Source organism: Chrysemys picta, chromosome 3 (assembly GCF_011386835.1).
Source record: "Chrysemys picta bellii isolate R12L10 chromosome 3, ASM1138683v2, whole genome shotgun sequence".
NCBI lineage: Eukaryota > Metazoa > Chordata > Testudines > Emydidae > Chrysemys > Chrysemys picta.
In genome coordinates this window covers 206,741,404-206,759,013 of record NC_088793.1, presented here as the reverse complement: position 1 = coordinate 206,759,013, position 17,610 = coordinate 206,741,404, and the positions used below count along the sequence as shown (strand labels likewise).

General features: G+C 51.4%; 1 protein-coding gene across 3 annotated transcripts in view; it reads left to right on the top strand.

Moving 5' to 3' along the window:
- The window catches only part of PPP2R5D (protein phosphatase 2 regulatory subunit B'delta), a 44,221-nt gene that overhangs the window by 17,714 nt on the left and 8,897 nt on the right, over nt 1-17,610 (top strand). For 2 of the 3 annotated variants that reach the window (XR_006175072.2, XM_005293509.5), the window contains exons 7-13: nt 336-466; nt 869-928; nt 1,954-2,062; nt 3,248-3,301; nt 6,946-7,116; nt 10,904-11,031; nt 13,388-13,489. Coding sequence is in view for 2 of the 3 variants with exons in the window: in XM_005293509.5 (XP_005293566.1) it covers nt 336-466; nt 869-928; nt 1,954-2,062; nt 3,248-3,301; nt 6,946-7,116; nt 10,904-11,031; nt 13,388-13,489 (755 nt within the window). In the remaining variant the exon portion in view is untranslated. Of the gene's footprint in view, nt 1-335; nt 467-868; nt 929-1,953; nt 2,063-3,247; nt 3,302-6,945; nt 7,117-10,903; nt 11,032-13,387; nt 13,490-17,336; nt 17,575-17,610 lie in introns of those variants that run through there. The other variant, XM_065589895.1, reaches the window with a different exon arrangement.

Genomic DNA, 17,610 nt, shown 5'->3' with positions numbered 1-17,610 from the left:
AAACTCACTCTAGAAGCTGCTTCCAAAGAGCCGGTCCCTGAGGGACTGGGAGAGCAGCAAGGGTTTCCCCCGCCCTAGAGCTGGGCTGCGTGAGGAGAGGCAAACTCAGGAGCCGGCCCTGGCCCAGCCTTAGCTCTTCTACAGGAGTCTGAGCAACTGCTAGCGACACTAGACGTGGCTGACCGCGGGGAGGCACCAGCGTGCACTGCGTGCAGAGGGGTGCGCTCCAAACTGGAACCTACTTACACTGATGAGCAGACGCTTTCCCCTGTGCGGTCGGCCGCCCCTGTCCAGGGGAGAGCGCCTCAGGACTAACTGAATCCCTCTTTCCACAGCTGCTGGATTTGTTCGACAGTGAAGATCCCAGAGAGCGGGACTTCCTGAAGACCATCTTACACCGGATTTACGGGAAGTTCCTGGGCCTGCGAGCGTACGTGAGGCGGCAGATCAACAACATCTTTTACAGGTGAGCTGTTCTGCCAGGCCCAGCGATGCTGGGAACGGGGTTGGAGGACCTGGGGGAAGCAAAGCCGGAGCAGTCCGTCTGTTCCCGGCCCCGCCAGTGACTGGGCGAGTTAGGCTGTGTCTCTGGACATGGGGATAGTATTTGCCTGTGCTACAAGGGTAGTGAGGATTCAGTCGTGCGGAATGCCTCTGACTGACGTGGGAAATGGTAGAGCTTTCTTCCCCCAGCCATGCCCCAAAGCAGCCCACTGCTGATCTGGGAGCCTGGGCTGATCCCTTACCCACTCTTGTGTAGCGTGGACAATCCTGTCCTCTTCCTGAATCCTGTCATCTCTTTGGGGGAGCTGTGTCCTGTGCTTGGCAATGACTCCTCTCGTCTCCCATCCCCCTCCCTTCTTCTCAGGTTTATCTATGAAACAGAGCATCACAATGGGATTGCAGAGCTGCTGGAGATCTTGGGCAGGTAAGGGCATTTCTCCCTTTCTGTGTTTCTTCTGCCACTGCTAGGAGCTCCAGGGCTGCTGAGCAGGGTGGGACCTCACCTAGTGTATTGTGTGGTGTAGCAGGGACTTACCCAATCTGCCTTCAGGCCCATGTGCTGCCTCAGTTTCCCCTCACACATGTTGGTTCTCTCAGCCTTCCAGCACAGTTGGGTTGCGGAGCTGACTCAGCCCTCCAGCTAATTTACACAAGTCTGCTCCTTCCCGGGTATCCGGGTCCAAACACAGGCACAGGTAAAGAGTGCCCCTCTCCAGTCTGGGCACAGCCCTTCCATCTCCAGCCACTCTTCTGCCGGGCTCTGCCCAGTCTCTCCATATCCCTTCTGTTTAGAGGTCACTGAAACATCACGTCAAGTGGCAGCGCAGGAGGGACCCAGACCTGCCCGCCTAGGTGGAATCCCAGCCCAGGGAACTCGGAACAGCTGGGCTTTCTGCCCCATAGCCTCAACCACGCTCCTGCGTCTCCTTCCCAGGGCCTCTTCCAACACTCCAGTCCTCCTGCTCTTCTGTAGAGCACTACTGCCAGGGTGCTCACCCCAGAGTCCATCTCGGTTCGGCTCCCCAGCCGGCCTGGCTTAATCATGTGATCCTTGACACATTACTGCAGAACTCATCTCCTGGAGCTAAGTGTGGCATAGAATCATAGATTATAGGACTGGAAGGGACCTCGAGAGGTCATCGAGTCCAGTCCCCTGGGGGCATGGGGGCAGCTGAGCCCCAACCCTCTTAAAGGCCCAGCTCACGCTGTGGTGTGGGATTTCCCACTCTGCATGTGATTGGCCTTCACTGGAGGGAATGTGCTTTTCAGGACACATTTTCAGGGTCCCCTGAGGCTGGGGCCCTAGTGACTGCAGCCCTGAAGCCAGGTGCTTCCTGGAGATGTTAATGTGGAGTGATAGGGCTGGGGCTGGTTTTATGCTGTGGTTGCTCTGGTACATATTCAGTAGTACCTGACCCTGTCATGTCTCTCTTCCCTTCTCCTACTCAGTATAATCAATGGGTTCGCTTTGCCTCTGAAGGAAGAGCACAAGATGTTCCTCATCCGGGTCTTGCTACCTTTGCACAAGGTGAAATCGCTGAGTGTCTACCACCCACAGGTGAGAGGCCCTGTCAGTTACTGGATAGGTCAAACACTCCGGCTTATTTACAACCACCACCAGGCTTCGCTTATCAAAACCTGGCAGCGGGGGTTCTGGCCTCTGTATGTTCACCCCCTCTGACGCCTGACTGTTCCTCTCACCCCCCAGCATGTGCTTTGAGCTGTCCGGCCCTGGCCTCTTTCACCTGTGTCTGTTAACTTGCTGCCTCTTGCTCCTGGGCAGTGTCCTCTGCTGGCTTGAACGTCAGCCCTACTCATCCTCAACGGTTGGAAGCTCATGGATAATTTTTTTACGGGTATTTAGGCCTTGCTGCGCTCAGCATTGCAATGCCTGACTGATTTAGCAGCCTAAATCCTATCGACCATCAATGGGATTTTGACTCCTGGGTGCCTAAATCACTTTAGATTTAGGTTCCTAAATCAGTCAGGCATTGCAACACTGAGTGCAGGAATGCCTAAATACCTTTAACTATCTGGGCCTTATCCTTAAATATCTGCTACTCGCTGCTACCCTTGTATTCAGAGAGTTGAAGGCCCTGAGTTCCATTCCCCAGCCCCTGTGTGTGTGTGTGTGCTGTGTACTTAGACAGATATGGAGGCAAGGTCCTTGCCGATCTAGGGAGAATATGGGACAAAAGCCCAGATTTGAATGGTGAAGCTCTCTTGCTTCCTTGACCATATTTTTGAGAGGGGAGGGCTTTTCAGTTGCTCAATTTGTCACTGGCAGTTTTTAAATGGAGATGGGATGTTTTTCTAAGAAACCTGCTCGAGTTCACCCAGGAATTAATTCTGCGAAGTCCTGTGGCCTGGGTTATACAGGAGGTCAGACTGAATGTTCACAGTGGTCCCTTCCAGCCTTAGAATCTATTCATCTACCTGTCTGTAGCCACAGATCTGTGAGTGTGCTGCCTGCTGCTTGTGAACATATGGCCACAAACTACACCTGGTGCAACATGAGGGACAGAACTCCGAGCTTCTGGCTCCCAAAGCCCAGAGTTCTTCTGCTTGGCCCAACAGAGACAAGCTCCCCATTCGCTATCAGTCACTTTGAGCTGCTGCAGGTTGCCAGGCACACACGCTGGAGCAGGTCTGACCTGGCATGCAGCCAAGGGCCGTGGTAAGTGCTGCTTGCCGTCTGCTTAGCCAAGAGAGGAGTTCCAAATGAGCTGTGTTTTCCTTGCAGTTGGCGTACTGTGTTGTGCAGTTCCTGGAGAAAGAAAGCAGCTTGACCGAACCGGTGAGTGCCCTTGCTTGGCTTTGGCATGTCAGCCACAGCTCCAGTTCACATCACAAGATCATTTCTAGACACTTCAGCAGCTAAGTTACTCTGACCCCACTCCAAAGAGACCTGGCATAAGTTGGATTTGTTTGCTCACTGGAGCTAGCCTGCAGAGGGGTATCGGTCATCTGACATGTCACAAGCACAGGGCAGGACTAGCTACTCTAGATACGCACAGCCAGGCAGGCTTTGGGGGCTGAGCAGTTTGGAAACGAGACATGAGCAAGCAGAGCACAGCTAGGAGTGAGTCTGTCGTGTATGATTCCAGTCCAGCTGTAGCAGAATGCAAAGCGTGCAAAGACCCTCTCATGGCAACTCCCCTGTTGGCTACACAGCTTCTGCCATGAGAAGATGCTCGGGAATCGGACAGCCGAAGAAACCAGCAAGAGTTTATAGGGAACTGCGGGTGGTTGAGATCCAATCTAAACCACTAGAGCTGGTCAGAAGACCACGGGAGAGGGTGTAGAAACTGGAGACAGAAAGGTCTGTTTAGCCTGCGTGAGCTGTCCCTTGTGGAGGGGTGGGCTTTGTTTTACGGAGCTGTTGGAGCCTCCTTATCGTATCCCCTCCTGCCAGTTTACCTCCAGGACATTGAATCCTGACAGCTGAGTTTGCCTTCAAGTTGTAATGCTGCTGAAGACTGAATTTGTACAGTGTGGTGCTCTGGCGCAAACAGGGCCCAGATTGTGTCCTGCATTGTGGCTCTGCAGACCCACAATAACACTAAGCAGAGCAATGCTGATGGGACAGAGGGTGTGAGAGGAAGATCAAGGGCTCCGCTCCTCAGGGCAGAGTGTGGAGAAATGTCATACGTGGCTCTATTCTACACAGGCTCAGCTCTGGCAGACGGCTACTGGCTTGCGCATGGAAATGGCATTTTAATTACTCATATTTACAGCTTGGGTTGTGTTGCACCTGAGCTGGCAAAGCTGTGCACTGACAATTAGCCTGCCTGTGTTCAGCCATTTGCACATTCTAGCTCCAGCATTCCCACACTGCAGGTTCTGGAAATAGGCCTCCTCCTGCCCTCCCACTCACTCCCCCAAGTCATCCATATTCTCACTGCCAGGGGAAGCACATGTCTCCTGTGCCAGGTAATTCACCGCCCTGCTGATCCCAGGCGAGTGAGATCTAGCTAAGCCTGCCACTCAAAGTATTGGAGCTGCTGAGATGGGGGAGGGAAGCAGAGAATTTCTGGGGGGTTCTTGCTGTGCATTCACACAGCAAAGCGTGGTAGATCCTTACTGACAACGCGAAGACTCAGTACTGAATTTTGCAAATCAGTGAGCAAAGGCCTGATTCGGTGCCCATGGTAGGACTCCCACTCACTGCAAGGGGCATTGTATCAAGCTCCGACCAAACCGATTCTGTGAAGACAAGGCAGCGTCATCACAGAACGCACGGTGTGTTTGTGTAAAAGTATCCAAGCCTTAGTAACCAGGGACCTCATGTGGTGCTTGTGTGCTTGATCCCTGCCTTGTTTGTCCTTCATTCAGCCATAACACAAGAGCTGCCACACCGAATCTTGCTGAATAAACGTGCTCCAGAATGACCGTATTGGTGATAACCAAACAAAGCAAAGACCAACTCCTGTGCATCTCACCCAACCTTAGCTCTAGGGAAAACTGCCTTTGGAGTCACTGAAACTAGTTATTGATTGAATGGCAAAACTACCAGTGCTGTGGACACCGAGCTGTCCCTGCCTTGCAGAGCCCTTGGAACGGTGGAAACATCATGCAAGCAGCCTTCCTCTTGCTGCTGTGCCCTCTGCTGTTCCCTCAGGCTGCTTGCCGGGCTAAGCTCAGCGTTTCAGGCTTCTCCTAGGAATTGGTGAAAGGCTGGTGTTTCCAAAATGTTTTCCGTTGTGCAGCACCAACCAGGCACTGCAGCCATGAGTGCTATGTTCAGCTTTGACCAGTGCTAGCTGAACAGCGTGTAAGCTCTCTGAACATCCACTGACACTTCGGCTTCATAAGCTCTGTTGTTGAACTACAAACAGTGTTAGCTAGGAGAACTGCTCTTGCAAACCGTTCTGTTTGAAGCCAGCGTGTGCAGTTTTCATGCAATGCATCTCTCCCAAATGAATGTTCAAACGGCAGACTCTGCAGCGTGTGGCTGTATCTGTTTCAGAAAGAGATTTGATTTGGAAGTGAGTGGCTAAAACTTTCACTCAGTGCATTTGGATTCTGATCTAGAAGGCACCGAGCATTGGTATTTGGCGTTCAGTGGATTTGTCACATCCCTTTTGGGACAATAGGTTAGCCAGATCATGATACATTGAGTCCAGAATTCCTCCTCTGCCAGTACCTGATGCCTCAGGTGACAGTGGAACCCCCCCAGCCCCCATTGCACTCGGTAAATGGTACGATCTTGCATTTGGATGAGAACTTCCGTTCTGACCCCTTGGTGATTAGTTTACACTCTGAAACATCAGTTTCGATCGTCTGAATCTCCACATCCATACAACAAACACGACTGTTCATAAAACTCTCCAGTCCCTGTCCTGAGTCTCCTGCGGCCGTGAGCGCCACAGGGCAGCTGCATTTCTTGGGAAGCAGAATTTCTCTCCGTTGCTCTCTATTCACCAGCATGTCACTTTGAGTGGCCCCTTGTTCTCGTGGGGACAGAATGAAAAGCAGGCGATGATCACTTTTCCCTGTGTAGTCTGAACCCTTAGGACACGGGCTAGTCCCAAAGTGGGTGAAGCCAAGGCTCAGAAGGAACTTTTTGGCCCAAATACAGGGCTCCCCCTCTTCAACCTGCCTTCTCCAAGAACACCACCAAGAACATTAACTTATCAGAAAACCCATTCACTACCCGGGCAGCTTTCCTCTGCTTGGGAAGGAGCTGGGGTGGGGGGAAGTAGTCTCCTTGCTTAGTGCCCTAGCTTGAGAAGGCTGTCAGCCACCATGCTGATGGGAATGGTGAGCACCTGAGCAGAACAAGAGGGTGTAGCCAGGGAAGAAGGAGCTATGTCTGCTGCTAGGTAGCGCTCCTGGGCAGAGCGAGCGTCTAGGCACTCCGCCTCTCTGTGCAGCCATATCCTGTCCAGGCTGCCTGCAGGGAAATGTGGGGGTAGGTGCCGGGTGAAATAGGTGCCTTCAGCTTCCGGGTCTGGAGCCCAGAGGGTCTGTGTGCTGGACAGCTAGTCAGTGGCGTTGGCAAGGTAGGGAGAGGAGTGGAGCAGCAAGGGAAGCTGTGCCGCTTCAGAGTTGAGGAGGAGAGTCCAGAAGAGAGTTCACCCAGTGCCTGTCCTGCAACATATAGTTCCAAGGACTGCCCCAGACGCTGGGATTCTGAGGGCCAAATACCTTGATGGGGCCCTCTTTAGTACCTCCTAAGGTCTGGGAGGACAGAGCAGTTCGAGGCCTCTGTGCTGGTGGAGGGTCTCTGGATGCAGAGCTAGGGGGGAGGGGTGGGGTTCAGAGGCATGAAAGAGCTGGTGATTTGTATGCCTAACCCGACTGAGTCCATATGTACAGGCCCTGCGTCTGCTGATGTGCATGGGATGTGGCTGTGCTGGGGTTCTGTGGCTGAGGGGCTAGACAGCAGTGCCAATAGGTTTGCACTCTGCTCCCAAGCTCCTTTCTTTACCTGCTCAGGTGATTGTGGGCTTGCTGAAGTTTTGGCCGAAAACGCACAGTCCCAAGGAGGTGATGTTTCTGAACGAGCTGGAGGAAATACTGGATGTGATCGAGCCCTCTGAGTTCGTGAAGGTCATGGAGCCCCTGTTCAGGCAGCTGGCCAAGTGTGTTTCCAGCCCACACTTCCAGGTAGGTTCCAGGCTCAGCAAGACCACCTGGCATTGCTTTGCACCCGGGTCCTGTTTTTAGGGTGAAGCTGAGATTCTGGAGCGTGCTTCTGTGATCACTAGCGGAATCCATGGTAAATTTAGTGGCAGCAGTGATCAGGATGACTCCTGAGGATGGCACAAAAACAGGAGGCATTAGTGAGCCACCAGACCAATAGTCTAGGAGTAGGACGACTGTGAATGTCCTCCCAAGCTACTGATAGTGTTTTCCCCAGCCCTGAGTGTTACAACATTGAGGGGCTAGCGTGGGGATCTTGTGCTGCCTCTTGTAAGTGGCCGATCTGATCTGTGGGGGTTCCTCCTGTCCCTGAGTACTGTGCCCAGGCCCTTTTGAAATCAAATTATCTACTTGTCTACTGCACTGGAGGATGATCAGCCAATGAGACTTTCTGCTCTTATGAGGATTCCCAGTGTTGCATGCCCGCAGAAAGGACACTTTGCACTGGCCTGGCTCTGGGGCAGCGGATCATCCATTGTGGAGATTGAAGAGGGGGAGAGCAGGAAGGATGGAAGAACTTCAGGGTCACTTGATGGTTCCATTTGAGGGATACCAAGGGTAGCTGGGGAAGGTGGAAATGTTAACACCGTGATACAGTGCTGAGGGGCACGCCTAGTAGTTTTGGGATCGAGTCATTCAGCAGCTGCCCCTCTCCACACCCTTCCTCTGCATTGCCTCTTGTTTGGCATCAATGTGACGTGCGCTTCACAGATACATGGTCTCTTCCCCACACAACTCACAGTGTAGGTAGATGCCACGCAAAAGCAGGCACGCATCAAGAAGGTCAGGAATTAAAGGATGGCAAAATAATTAATTCCAATCAACATGGGTTTTGTGGAAAATAGGTCTTGTTGAATTAATGTGATACAGGTTTTTTTATTATATTACAAATTTAGTTGACAAAGGTAATGGTGTTGACATAAATTGCTTAGATGTCTGAGAGACATTTGATTTAGTCCCACGTGATAATCTGAAGAGTGGCGCTGTACAAAGTCACTGTGGCCCATGTTAAATGGATTAAAAATTGGCTAACTGATAGATCTCAACAAGTAATTGTAAATGGAATCATCAGATGGGGCTCTCTGCCCAGTGCTATTCAATATCTTTATCAACAATCTGGAAGAAAGTGTAAAATCATTTTTGGTAAAACTGGCTGGTGACATAAAAATTGGTGGGGTGGTAACTAAAGAAAAGGAGGGGTCAGTTGTATAGAATGATCTGGACCTCTTGGTCACCTGGGTTCAGTTGAACAACATGCATTTTAATACAGCCGAATGCTAGGTACAAAGACTGTAGGCTACACTGACAGGATGGGATCTGTATCCTGTAAAGCATGGACTCTGAAAACGACTTAGGCACATGATGGAAATTCTTGACTGTATAAACAGGGGGATATTGAGATACTGAGTAGGGGTAAGAAGGTGGTTTTACCTCTGCGTGTGGACAGAATTAGTGAGACCGTTATGGGATAGTGTGTCCCATTCTGGTGTCCAATAATGTTGATAAAATGAAGAGGGTTCAGAAAAGAGCTATGAAAATAAAGCTCTGTGAGGAAAACACTGTCTTACAGTGAGAGACTACCTTATCAGAGAATTTGAGGTGACTTGGTCATAGTCTAGTGCAGGGGTAGGCAACCTATGGCATGCGTGCCAAAGATGGCACGCGAGCTGATTTTCAGTGGCACTCACTCTGCCCGGGTCCGGGGAGCTCTGCATTTTAATTTAATATTAAATGAAGCTTCTTAAACATTTTAAAAAACTTATTTACTTTACATACAATGATAGTTTAGTTATATATTATAGACCTATAGAAAGAGACCTTCTAAAAACATTAACATGTATGACCGGCACGCGAAACCTTAAATCAGAGTGAATAAATGAAGACTCGGCACACCCCTTCTGAAAGGCTGCCGACCCCTGGTCTAGTGCCTCAATGGGGAAGAGGTGTCTGAGAGCTGGCTTGTTAATCTACCAGACAAAGGCATAACAAGATATAACGGCTCAAACGTGAAGTTAGATAAATTCAGACTAGAAAGAAGGCTTTCTTTTCTTTTCTTTTCTTTTCTTTTCTTTTCTTTTCTTTTCTTTTCTTTTCTTTTCTTTTCTTTTCTTTAACAGTGAGGGTAATTAACCATTGGAACAGCTTACCTAAGGATGTGGTAGATTCCCCATCTTAAGCTATATTCTAAAAGATATAGTCTAGAACAGGAATTACTGGATGCTAAGGCCTGTGTTCTACAGGAGGTCAGGCCCAAGGATCACAATGTTCTCTTTTGGTCTTAAATCTGACTCTGCAGCTGAGCAGGGACATGCAGGGAGCTGGCGTGACAGAGCCACAGGCTTGTTTTGTTTTTTGTGGGGGGCGGGGTTGAGAGAAAAGGTTTCTTCTCTCTCCCCTGAAGGAAGGGTGAGGACTGTGGCTGAAGTGCCCTCATAGGATAAATTTTTACTGCCCAGTTAACCCAGGCCCTTCTGTGACTTTTAGCCCAGAGTCCCCTTGCAGCCACAGAGGGTTTGGAGGTGCTTTCACCCTGGGCTAGCTTACTCTGCTGCAGGGGTGGGTTAGAACTTGAGTTCCGCTTTAACTCGAGCTGGAACATAGTCCTCCAATCCATTCTCACAATCCCACTGAAGGACCAACAGGCTCTCCCACAGTTGACAGAATCATAGAGTGTCTGATAAAAGGGATATCTCCCCAGACACACACGGGCGTGCAGAAACAGTGAGGACGCAGTAACACAGATGGGCCTTTGCAGTGGGGAGCCTCACACCCAGGGTAGGCAAACCCAGTGCTGAGACCTGAGTGCCAGTCACCCGGGTTAAGTGTGCAGTGAAGGCGTAGCGTAAGGAGGAGAGGGTAAAGGAACAGTGGAGCAGGTCAGGGAGGAGTCTTAGCCTAGGGAGCTATATGGAAGGTGGTCCGGGGAGCAGAGAGAGACGAGAACATTAAGATGGGATCCAATTTGTGCAAGAACCCAAAGGTGAGGACAAGGGTCTTGAATTTTGTACGGAAGGCAAAGGAGAGCCTTGGGAGAGATTTGCAGAGGGGTCTGATGTGGTCAGAGCAGCAGGCAGGGGAAATGGTTTTGACAGTATTTTTGGTCGGTTGAAGAGAGTGAGGTTGAAGGGAAGGAAGTTGCTGTAATGGAGGTGAAAGATGGTTAGGACCTGGATGAGGGTCTGGAAGTTGGGGACAGACCGCAATGGAGAAAAGCTGACCAGGCTTAGCAGTGATGTCAGTTTGGAGGGTCAGGAGGAAGAGAGAACATAGAGGGATGTCCCTGTTGGACAGGGAGGGGAGGGGAGATTTCAGGGAGGAAAGAGCTCCATTTTTAGCCCTTGTTGAGCTTTGGCTGGAGGCAGGACAATACGAGGAAGAGTTGTTGGAGATGTGACTGAATGGAGAGTCATCGATAGAACAATAGCAGCTGAAGCCAGGTGACCAAATGAGGCTACCCAAGGACATAGCCCTGAGGACCCGCCCTGCACGGGGAGAGGAGGAGCTCTTGGTGTAGATGCAACAGAATGTAAACGGGGAGAGACCAGAAACCAAGGGCTGGGTCTCTCCAGGCAGAGGACCATTGCCAGAGGTGGCAAAGACGAGCTCCTCAGCCGGAGCTCTGTCGAGTCTGATTTCTTGGCTGGGGAGTGCCAGAACTTTTGCCTGGTTGTTGACGAGTGGAATTCTCACATGCACCCTATGACCTGTCCGCAAGGAGCCTATACAGAGATGTGCTTCCCTCCTCCTGCAGGTGGCCGAGCGAGCGCTGTACTACTGGAACAACGAGTACATCATGAGCCTGATCAGCGACAATGCAGCCAAAATTCTCCCCATCATGTTCCCGGCACTCTACAAGAATTCCAAGAGTCACTGGAACAAGTAGGTCCTTTCTGTGGGTCCGGGGGCCATTAAGAATGAGTGAGTGAGCATCCAGGATCGCGCAGGCCTGCTGCTGGCTCCAGGGGAGTTCACTGTGGTGCTGCTGCTTGCTTTGGGGCACAGAGGAGGCGTGGAGCTCAGATACCAAGGGGATGGGTGCACTAGATCTGAAAAACCCAAGTAGCTCACAGCAGCCGGGGCCTGAATGTGTCATTTTGGGTGGCTGTTCAGCCAACCCAGTCAGTTAGATGGCCGATATCTCTAGCCCTGGGAGTCTGACTGGTAGGTGTGTCGGGATTGGCTAGCTCAGTTTCACAAGCCGTGGAGCGCAGAGACCTCTGCGGCCTCCAGGGCTGAACAGAGGCACTGGTGAATGTGCTGGTCTGGTGTCTCCAGCTGCCAGGTAACAGAGAGAGCACTGAGACAGCACAACCCACAGCACAGTTGTGCTTCCCGCTGCTGCTTGGCACCAGAGCCTCATGTGTCCTGCCCACCAACTGTTGTTAGCTGTTTCAGTTAAATAGGGGTTAAGAGTCCGAACCCCACTGCTTGGGTGAATGGTTTAGGAAGCTCTCAGCACACATCCGAGACCCCTGGGGGTACATTTGCAGGGCCAGCAGAAACCCCCGGCAGCAAGTCTCAGAGCTCGGGCTTGCACTACAGCGCTACAAATAGCTGTGTAAATGTTCAGGCTTGGGCTCTGAAGCCTGGCGGGGGGGGGCATTTCCTGATATTTCTGTGGGGGAGAAGGCAGGAAAGGTCAGTCCCCCATCTCCCCCCGGCCGCACTCGTCCTCATGTCTTCCCTGTACACTGGAAAGAGGCAAAACTAGGGCACTTTTAATACAATTTAGGGGGAGCTTGCTGGAGCTGGGATTCAGAGTGTCTGTAATACAAAGAAATTGGCTGCCGAATAAAAACTGTTTGCAAACTATTGAACCATTGTCTGTTTCTGCTTTCGCTCACCTCTTCGCCATAAAGAATCACAAAGAGGCACAAACTGAACTGTTCCCTTTGCAGCTCCCCTTAAGGGGTGGGGTAAATGTTATGCTCACCACCAGGCAAGGAAATAGTTACTGTGGCCTTGACTTTCACACCAGTACTTTCACGCACGCACTTCTTCATGTAGTTTGGGCCACCTTTCTACCATCATGATTCAGAAATGTGCTTTGCACCACTAGACAGAGCCATTTCCAGTGGTTCTGAGGTTTCTTTTCTCATTTGTCTAATCTTCCCCCTCATTTGTCCGCCTTTCTCTCTCTCCTTCCTGGGAGCAGCACAGGGCAGTGCTTGTACTCTGTTTCTGCCTCTTTCCAGTTTGTGATGGTATTTTTCTACTAGTCCTGCTTTCCCTGAGATCTTTCTCGCTGCCACCCTTGCTTTCCCAGAATGGGCTGAGGGACCCAGAAATTCTCCCCTTCCTTCCCCCAACTCGGTCACTGTGTGTGTCAGAAAATAACATCTAGGAGCTATCCCTTTATTGCAAACTGTTCCCAAAGGCAATTAGTACCGTGAGTCCTCTTTCATGGCTGGGGAGGGAGCACAGAGAGGTAAGGTGACTTACAGGAGCCAGACTGCATGACTACTAGCCCATGCTGCTTCTGGGCACGATTCCAATCTGTGTTCTGATTTCCCAGCACCACAGACAGGCAGGGCGCTTTCAGACAAGACACAGTCCCTGCCCCAGGGGCTTACAGTGTAGCGTGAATAAGGCGTGACGCAATGCCAGCATCCTTGACACCAGAGGAGGAGGTGGCTTGTTCTCTCAGTGCACGCAGTGCTAGTTCCTGGTTCCAAATTGCTATTAAGTGCCCCTCCTTCAGAGGTGGTGTACGTTCCAGTTTGCTGCTGCAGCTGCTGTACACTGGAACTGAGCTAATGAAGTGAAGCCATGTGGGGAAATCAAACAATCCGGCTGGTACATTGCAAACCTCCATCACATGCAGCTGTAAAACTGGGTGGAACAAAGCTCTATAGGGAAAATCCCCGAGCTGGCCCCCAGCTTCTTCCATCTCTAGCTTCTTTGACTATGTGATGCCCAATAGGAAAGGCCCTGGGGGCTTGAATGCTGATTTCCTGCTGACATCTGTGTTGGGAACCACCAACTCAGCAGCATTACTAGTTATGGCTCCATTGAACTGCAGCCCCAGTCACTGTGAAGAGAGCTGCTCCCCCCTGTGGAATAATCAAATGGATTCAGGTCTCAGTTCTTTTCACACCGAGTCCTGGGACCGTAGGAAGGGCTCTGGTCAAGCTCCTACAAGCAGAAGTGACGTCTGTCTCCTTCCCAACAGGGTAAGGGACAGGCAACTTGACGCTACCTGTGACCCAGTGTCCCTCTTCTGCCTTCTTTGCAGGACGATCCATGGCCTGATCTACAACGCCCTGAAGCTGTTCATGGAGATGAACCAGAAGCTGTTTGATGACTGCACACAGCAATACAAGGCAGAGAAGCAGAAGTGAGTAGCTTGGGCAGGGGCCTCCCCTCAGCTGACTTAAACTAATATCTGAGTCTCCTTGACCGTGTGAGGAAAGTCCCAAGCCAGTACGGTTAGCAGTCAGGTTTAAGCGGTTGCCCTGGTCAAACAGGGACCCTTCAGAATGTAGGGAAGCCAAGGGGAAGGAGTATAAACAAAAGCAGGAAAAAAGCGAGAGGGAAATTAGGAAGGCAGAGGTGGACACCGAAAAGCAAAAAGTTAGAAACAACTGAGAAATCCTGTTAGTCTATCAGAAGCAAGAAGCCTGTTACAGAACTGGTGGGTTTGCTGGACCACCAGGGAATAAAGGGAGAAGTGGAGGAGGAGGAGGAGGATGCAGAGAAATGAAGGCCCTGATTCGGCAGTGCATTTAAACACCTCATCTCACATTGACTTCAATGGAACCTAAGCACATGCTTAAAAATTAAGTCTCTGCTTAAGGGTTTTGCTGAATTGGGGCCATGATGGCGTTTGGGGAGGTATCTGCTGTTCTCAGGTTATAAAGAATTGTCTGGGGTTGAGTTGTCAGAAGAGGAGGTGCTGGAATAAATTGATCAATTAAAGGGGCTCCGGTCCGCAGCCCCTAGTGAGACCTCCAAGAGCTGTGAAGGAACTTGGGAATGAAGTGGCTGAGCTGCTAATACATACATACATGCTTGTTAAAGTCTGGTACTGTACCACGGACTGGAGGGTAGCAAATACTGTACCTATTTTAAAAACATCTCTGGGGGTGGTTACAGCCCTGCGAGCCTTACTTTGGGACTTGGTAAGTAGGTTGAAACTAGAATAAAAAATACCTAGTAAAACAGGACAGGCTGGAGACAGGCCTGCATGGTGTCTGCCAAGGGAAGTTGTTCCTCGCTGACCTAGCAGAGCCCTTTGAAGGTATCAGAAGAACAGTGGATAAAGAACAGGATGGCATAATTTATTTTGCGTTTCAAGTCGCTCACAAGAGGCTAGTAAGGAAACAAAGTAGCCCTGGGGTGAGAGGTAAAGTTCCGTCATGGATCAGAAAGTGGATAAGAGACAGAAAACGAAGGGCTGAGATAAATGAACTTTGTCATGTTGAAAGCTGACGACAGCAAGGGTTTCCCAGGGGTCCATACTAGGGCTGTTGCTGTTTGGAAGGAATGTATGTATAATGTAGGCGGGGTTGCCCAGCGCTTTGCATGAAGGGTATGTCTGCAGTGCAGCTGGGAGGTGCTTTCCAGCACAGATAGGCAGACTTGTTTGCTCTGCTCCAGCTAGTGAACTAAAAACAGCAGCGTGGGGCTCAGTCGAGCCGGCCAAGTTCAAACCCGTCCCGCCACCTGCATGGAGGTACTTGGGTGGCAGTCGCAGCTGCTGTGTAGACACACCCTAAAACACCTTGTTTTCATTAGCTTATGACTTTCCCACACTTCAACTGTTCCGACTGACATTTTCCATGCACAGGGTCTGGCTCTGACTGAATGGTTTTAGAAAATGTCAGCCAAAATTGGTCAGCCATTTCTAAGAACATACGATGTATAGAAGCATGGAACTACGTTGTTTTGCTCATGTTACAAATTTGACAACCTTGTCTGTGAAAAGCTGTAGCCCCCCTCTGCTTTGGAGCAGTGATTTGAAATTTGGCAGGAGGTGACCTTTGTGGCAGGGATATGCCTCTTGAGATCCCATGTGAAAATCTGCCCAGATTTGACCCAGGTGCCGACTAGAGATGTGCGAGAGTTTCGCAGCTAAATTCCCCAAAGATTCTATCTACACTGGGCATGCTTCAGCCCAGGGCTGAGCAGGACTCTCCCTGCAATTGCAGCTCTGGGCTGCCATGGGCCGTGCTGGGTTCAGGCACTGGATTGAGAGCAGGGAGATTCTTTCCTTTGCTCTTAATGACCCCCTGGCTGCTGGGCCCAAGCAGTGTGGAGGTGGAAGCTGGCTGACTCCCATGTAGAGGGGACAAGAGCCAGACCAGCAAAGTAGTGGGGAGAATAGATTGGGACAAGGAGACTGAGGGGGAGGCTGGGACTGGAGCCTGGCAGGGGTGGGGAGAGGAAAACTGGGCCTGGGAGTTAGGGTGGGGAAACTGGGGCTGGCTGGGCAAGGAGCCTGGTACTTCGAGCCAGGGAGAGACTGGCATTGGGATTCTGGGAGCCAGTATCTGGGGGGATTGAGACTGGATGAGGAACCGGGGGGAGACGGGGGCTGAGAACCCATGGGGGAGTGGGAGGGGAGAGAGACCTGACAAAGAGCCGGGATGCAAGGGGAGAACTGGCACTAGCTGGGCGAAGAGATTGGAACAAAGAGCCAAGGCAAGGACGGGGGAGACACCTAGTTGCTTGGACGACTTCCTGTGCCTTTTGTGGGTTTAAGTCGTGCCTCCTAGCCAATGAATGGGGCTGGACGTTCCCCCAGTTAGAAGCTTTGTGGAGGGGACTTTGTGAACTAGAGCTTCGCTAGCCCCCTTCTCTACTGGTTTGGGTTTGCTGCTGGGTGGTAGCCAGTCAGTGCATTGTCTAGTTCAAGACCTGTGATTCTTCCCAAGGAGAGTGGGACTGGGAAGAAGAGCCGAAGTAGGGAAGAAACGGGACTGGGGCCAAGCAGCTTGGAGGGGGCAGGGCAGAAAGGGTCACACTTGTGGGCAGGAGCGGTGCCAGGGTTTTTCCCACCCTAGGCGGCAGCGCTCCTCCTCTGAGCTTTCGGCAGCAGGGGTCCTTCTGCTCCGCGTCTTCGGGGCACTTCAGCAGCGGGTCCCGGAGCAAGTGAAGGACCCGGTGCCGAATTGCCGCCGAAGACCCGGAGCGGAAGGACCCCCCGCCGCCGAATTTCCACCGAGGACGGCAAAATGCCGCCCCCCAAATCCTGGTGCCCTAGGCGATTGCCTAGGGTCGCCTAGTGGAAGCGCCGGCCCTGCTTGTGGGAAACAGGCAGAAGAGTGTGTGCCCACTAGAAATACTCCCCGCCAGAGCCTGGAATGGAGTCCATGATTCCTGAGTCTCGCAAATATCTGTGAAATCAACTGGGAAAGTGTGTGTCTCATTGTCCTCTAGTGCTGGCCCACATAGAGGATGATAATCTACTAATGCAATCAGTTATTCCGTTAGCTCAAGGTGCGGAGGTCAGTGGGGTGGAGCTAAACTTTCCAACCCAGCTGATGACCATGTGGGGGTCAATCAGATGTCGCAAGATGGAATTTCTGTGTTTTCAGCTTGCTTTTTTTCAGTTAGCAAGTTACATGCACAAACCTATGTTCAAAGAACATTACAGTGATTCCTCACTTAAAGTCGTCCCGGTTAACGTTGTTATGTTGCTGATCAATTAGGGAACAGGCTCGTTTCAAGTTGCTCAATGCTCCCTTATAACGTCATTTGGCAGCCGCCTGCTTTGTCCACTGCTTGCAGGAAGAGCAGCCCATTGGATCTAGCTGGTGGGGGCTTGGAACCAGGGTGGGCTGGCAGCCCCCTGTCAGCACCCCTAAGTTCCCTGTGCGGTAGCCACCCAGCAGGCTATCAATTGCTGGGCAGTTCAGGTGTCCCTCCCCCCACTGCTGTGTGCTGCTCCTGCCCTCTGCCTTGGAGCTGCTCTCCGGAGCCTCCTGGTTGCTGTGCAAGGGGGAAGAACGAGAGGGGCTAATGTCAGGGTGTCCCCATCCCCCCGCTCCTGCACCCCACTTACCCCCTTTCCAAAGAGCAGGGGGGATACACAACAGCACTCAGGACAGAGGTAGCTTGCTGGCAGGAGCTGCTGTCTCAACTTGCTAATTTATTTAAAATGGCAGTGTACTTAGAGTGGGGTCAGCGTACTTAAAGGGGCAATGCGCATCTCTCTCTCTCTCTCTCTCTCTCTCACACAGGGTGTGTGTCTCTGTCTCTGTCTGCCATGCTGTCTCCCCTCCCTCCATTCATGCTGCCTTGTAGAGTGTGAGGCTGCATTAACAACAGTGTGTTAACCCTTGAGAGCTCAGCCGAGTGCTAGTTCATCATTTAGCAGCAAGGCATTCCCTGGGAAATATCCCTCCCTCTGACGCCCCCACCTCAACCAAGCTTCACAATCATCATTGCTGTGTACAGTATTAAACTGTTTGTTTAAAACTTTGTGTGTGTCTATGTATATATAGTCTTTTTGTC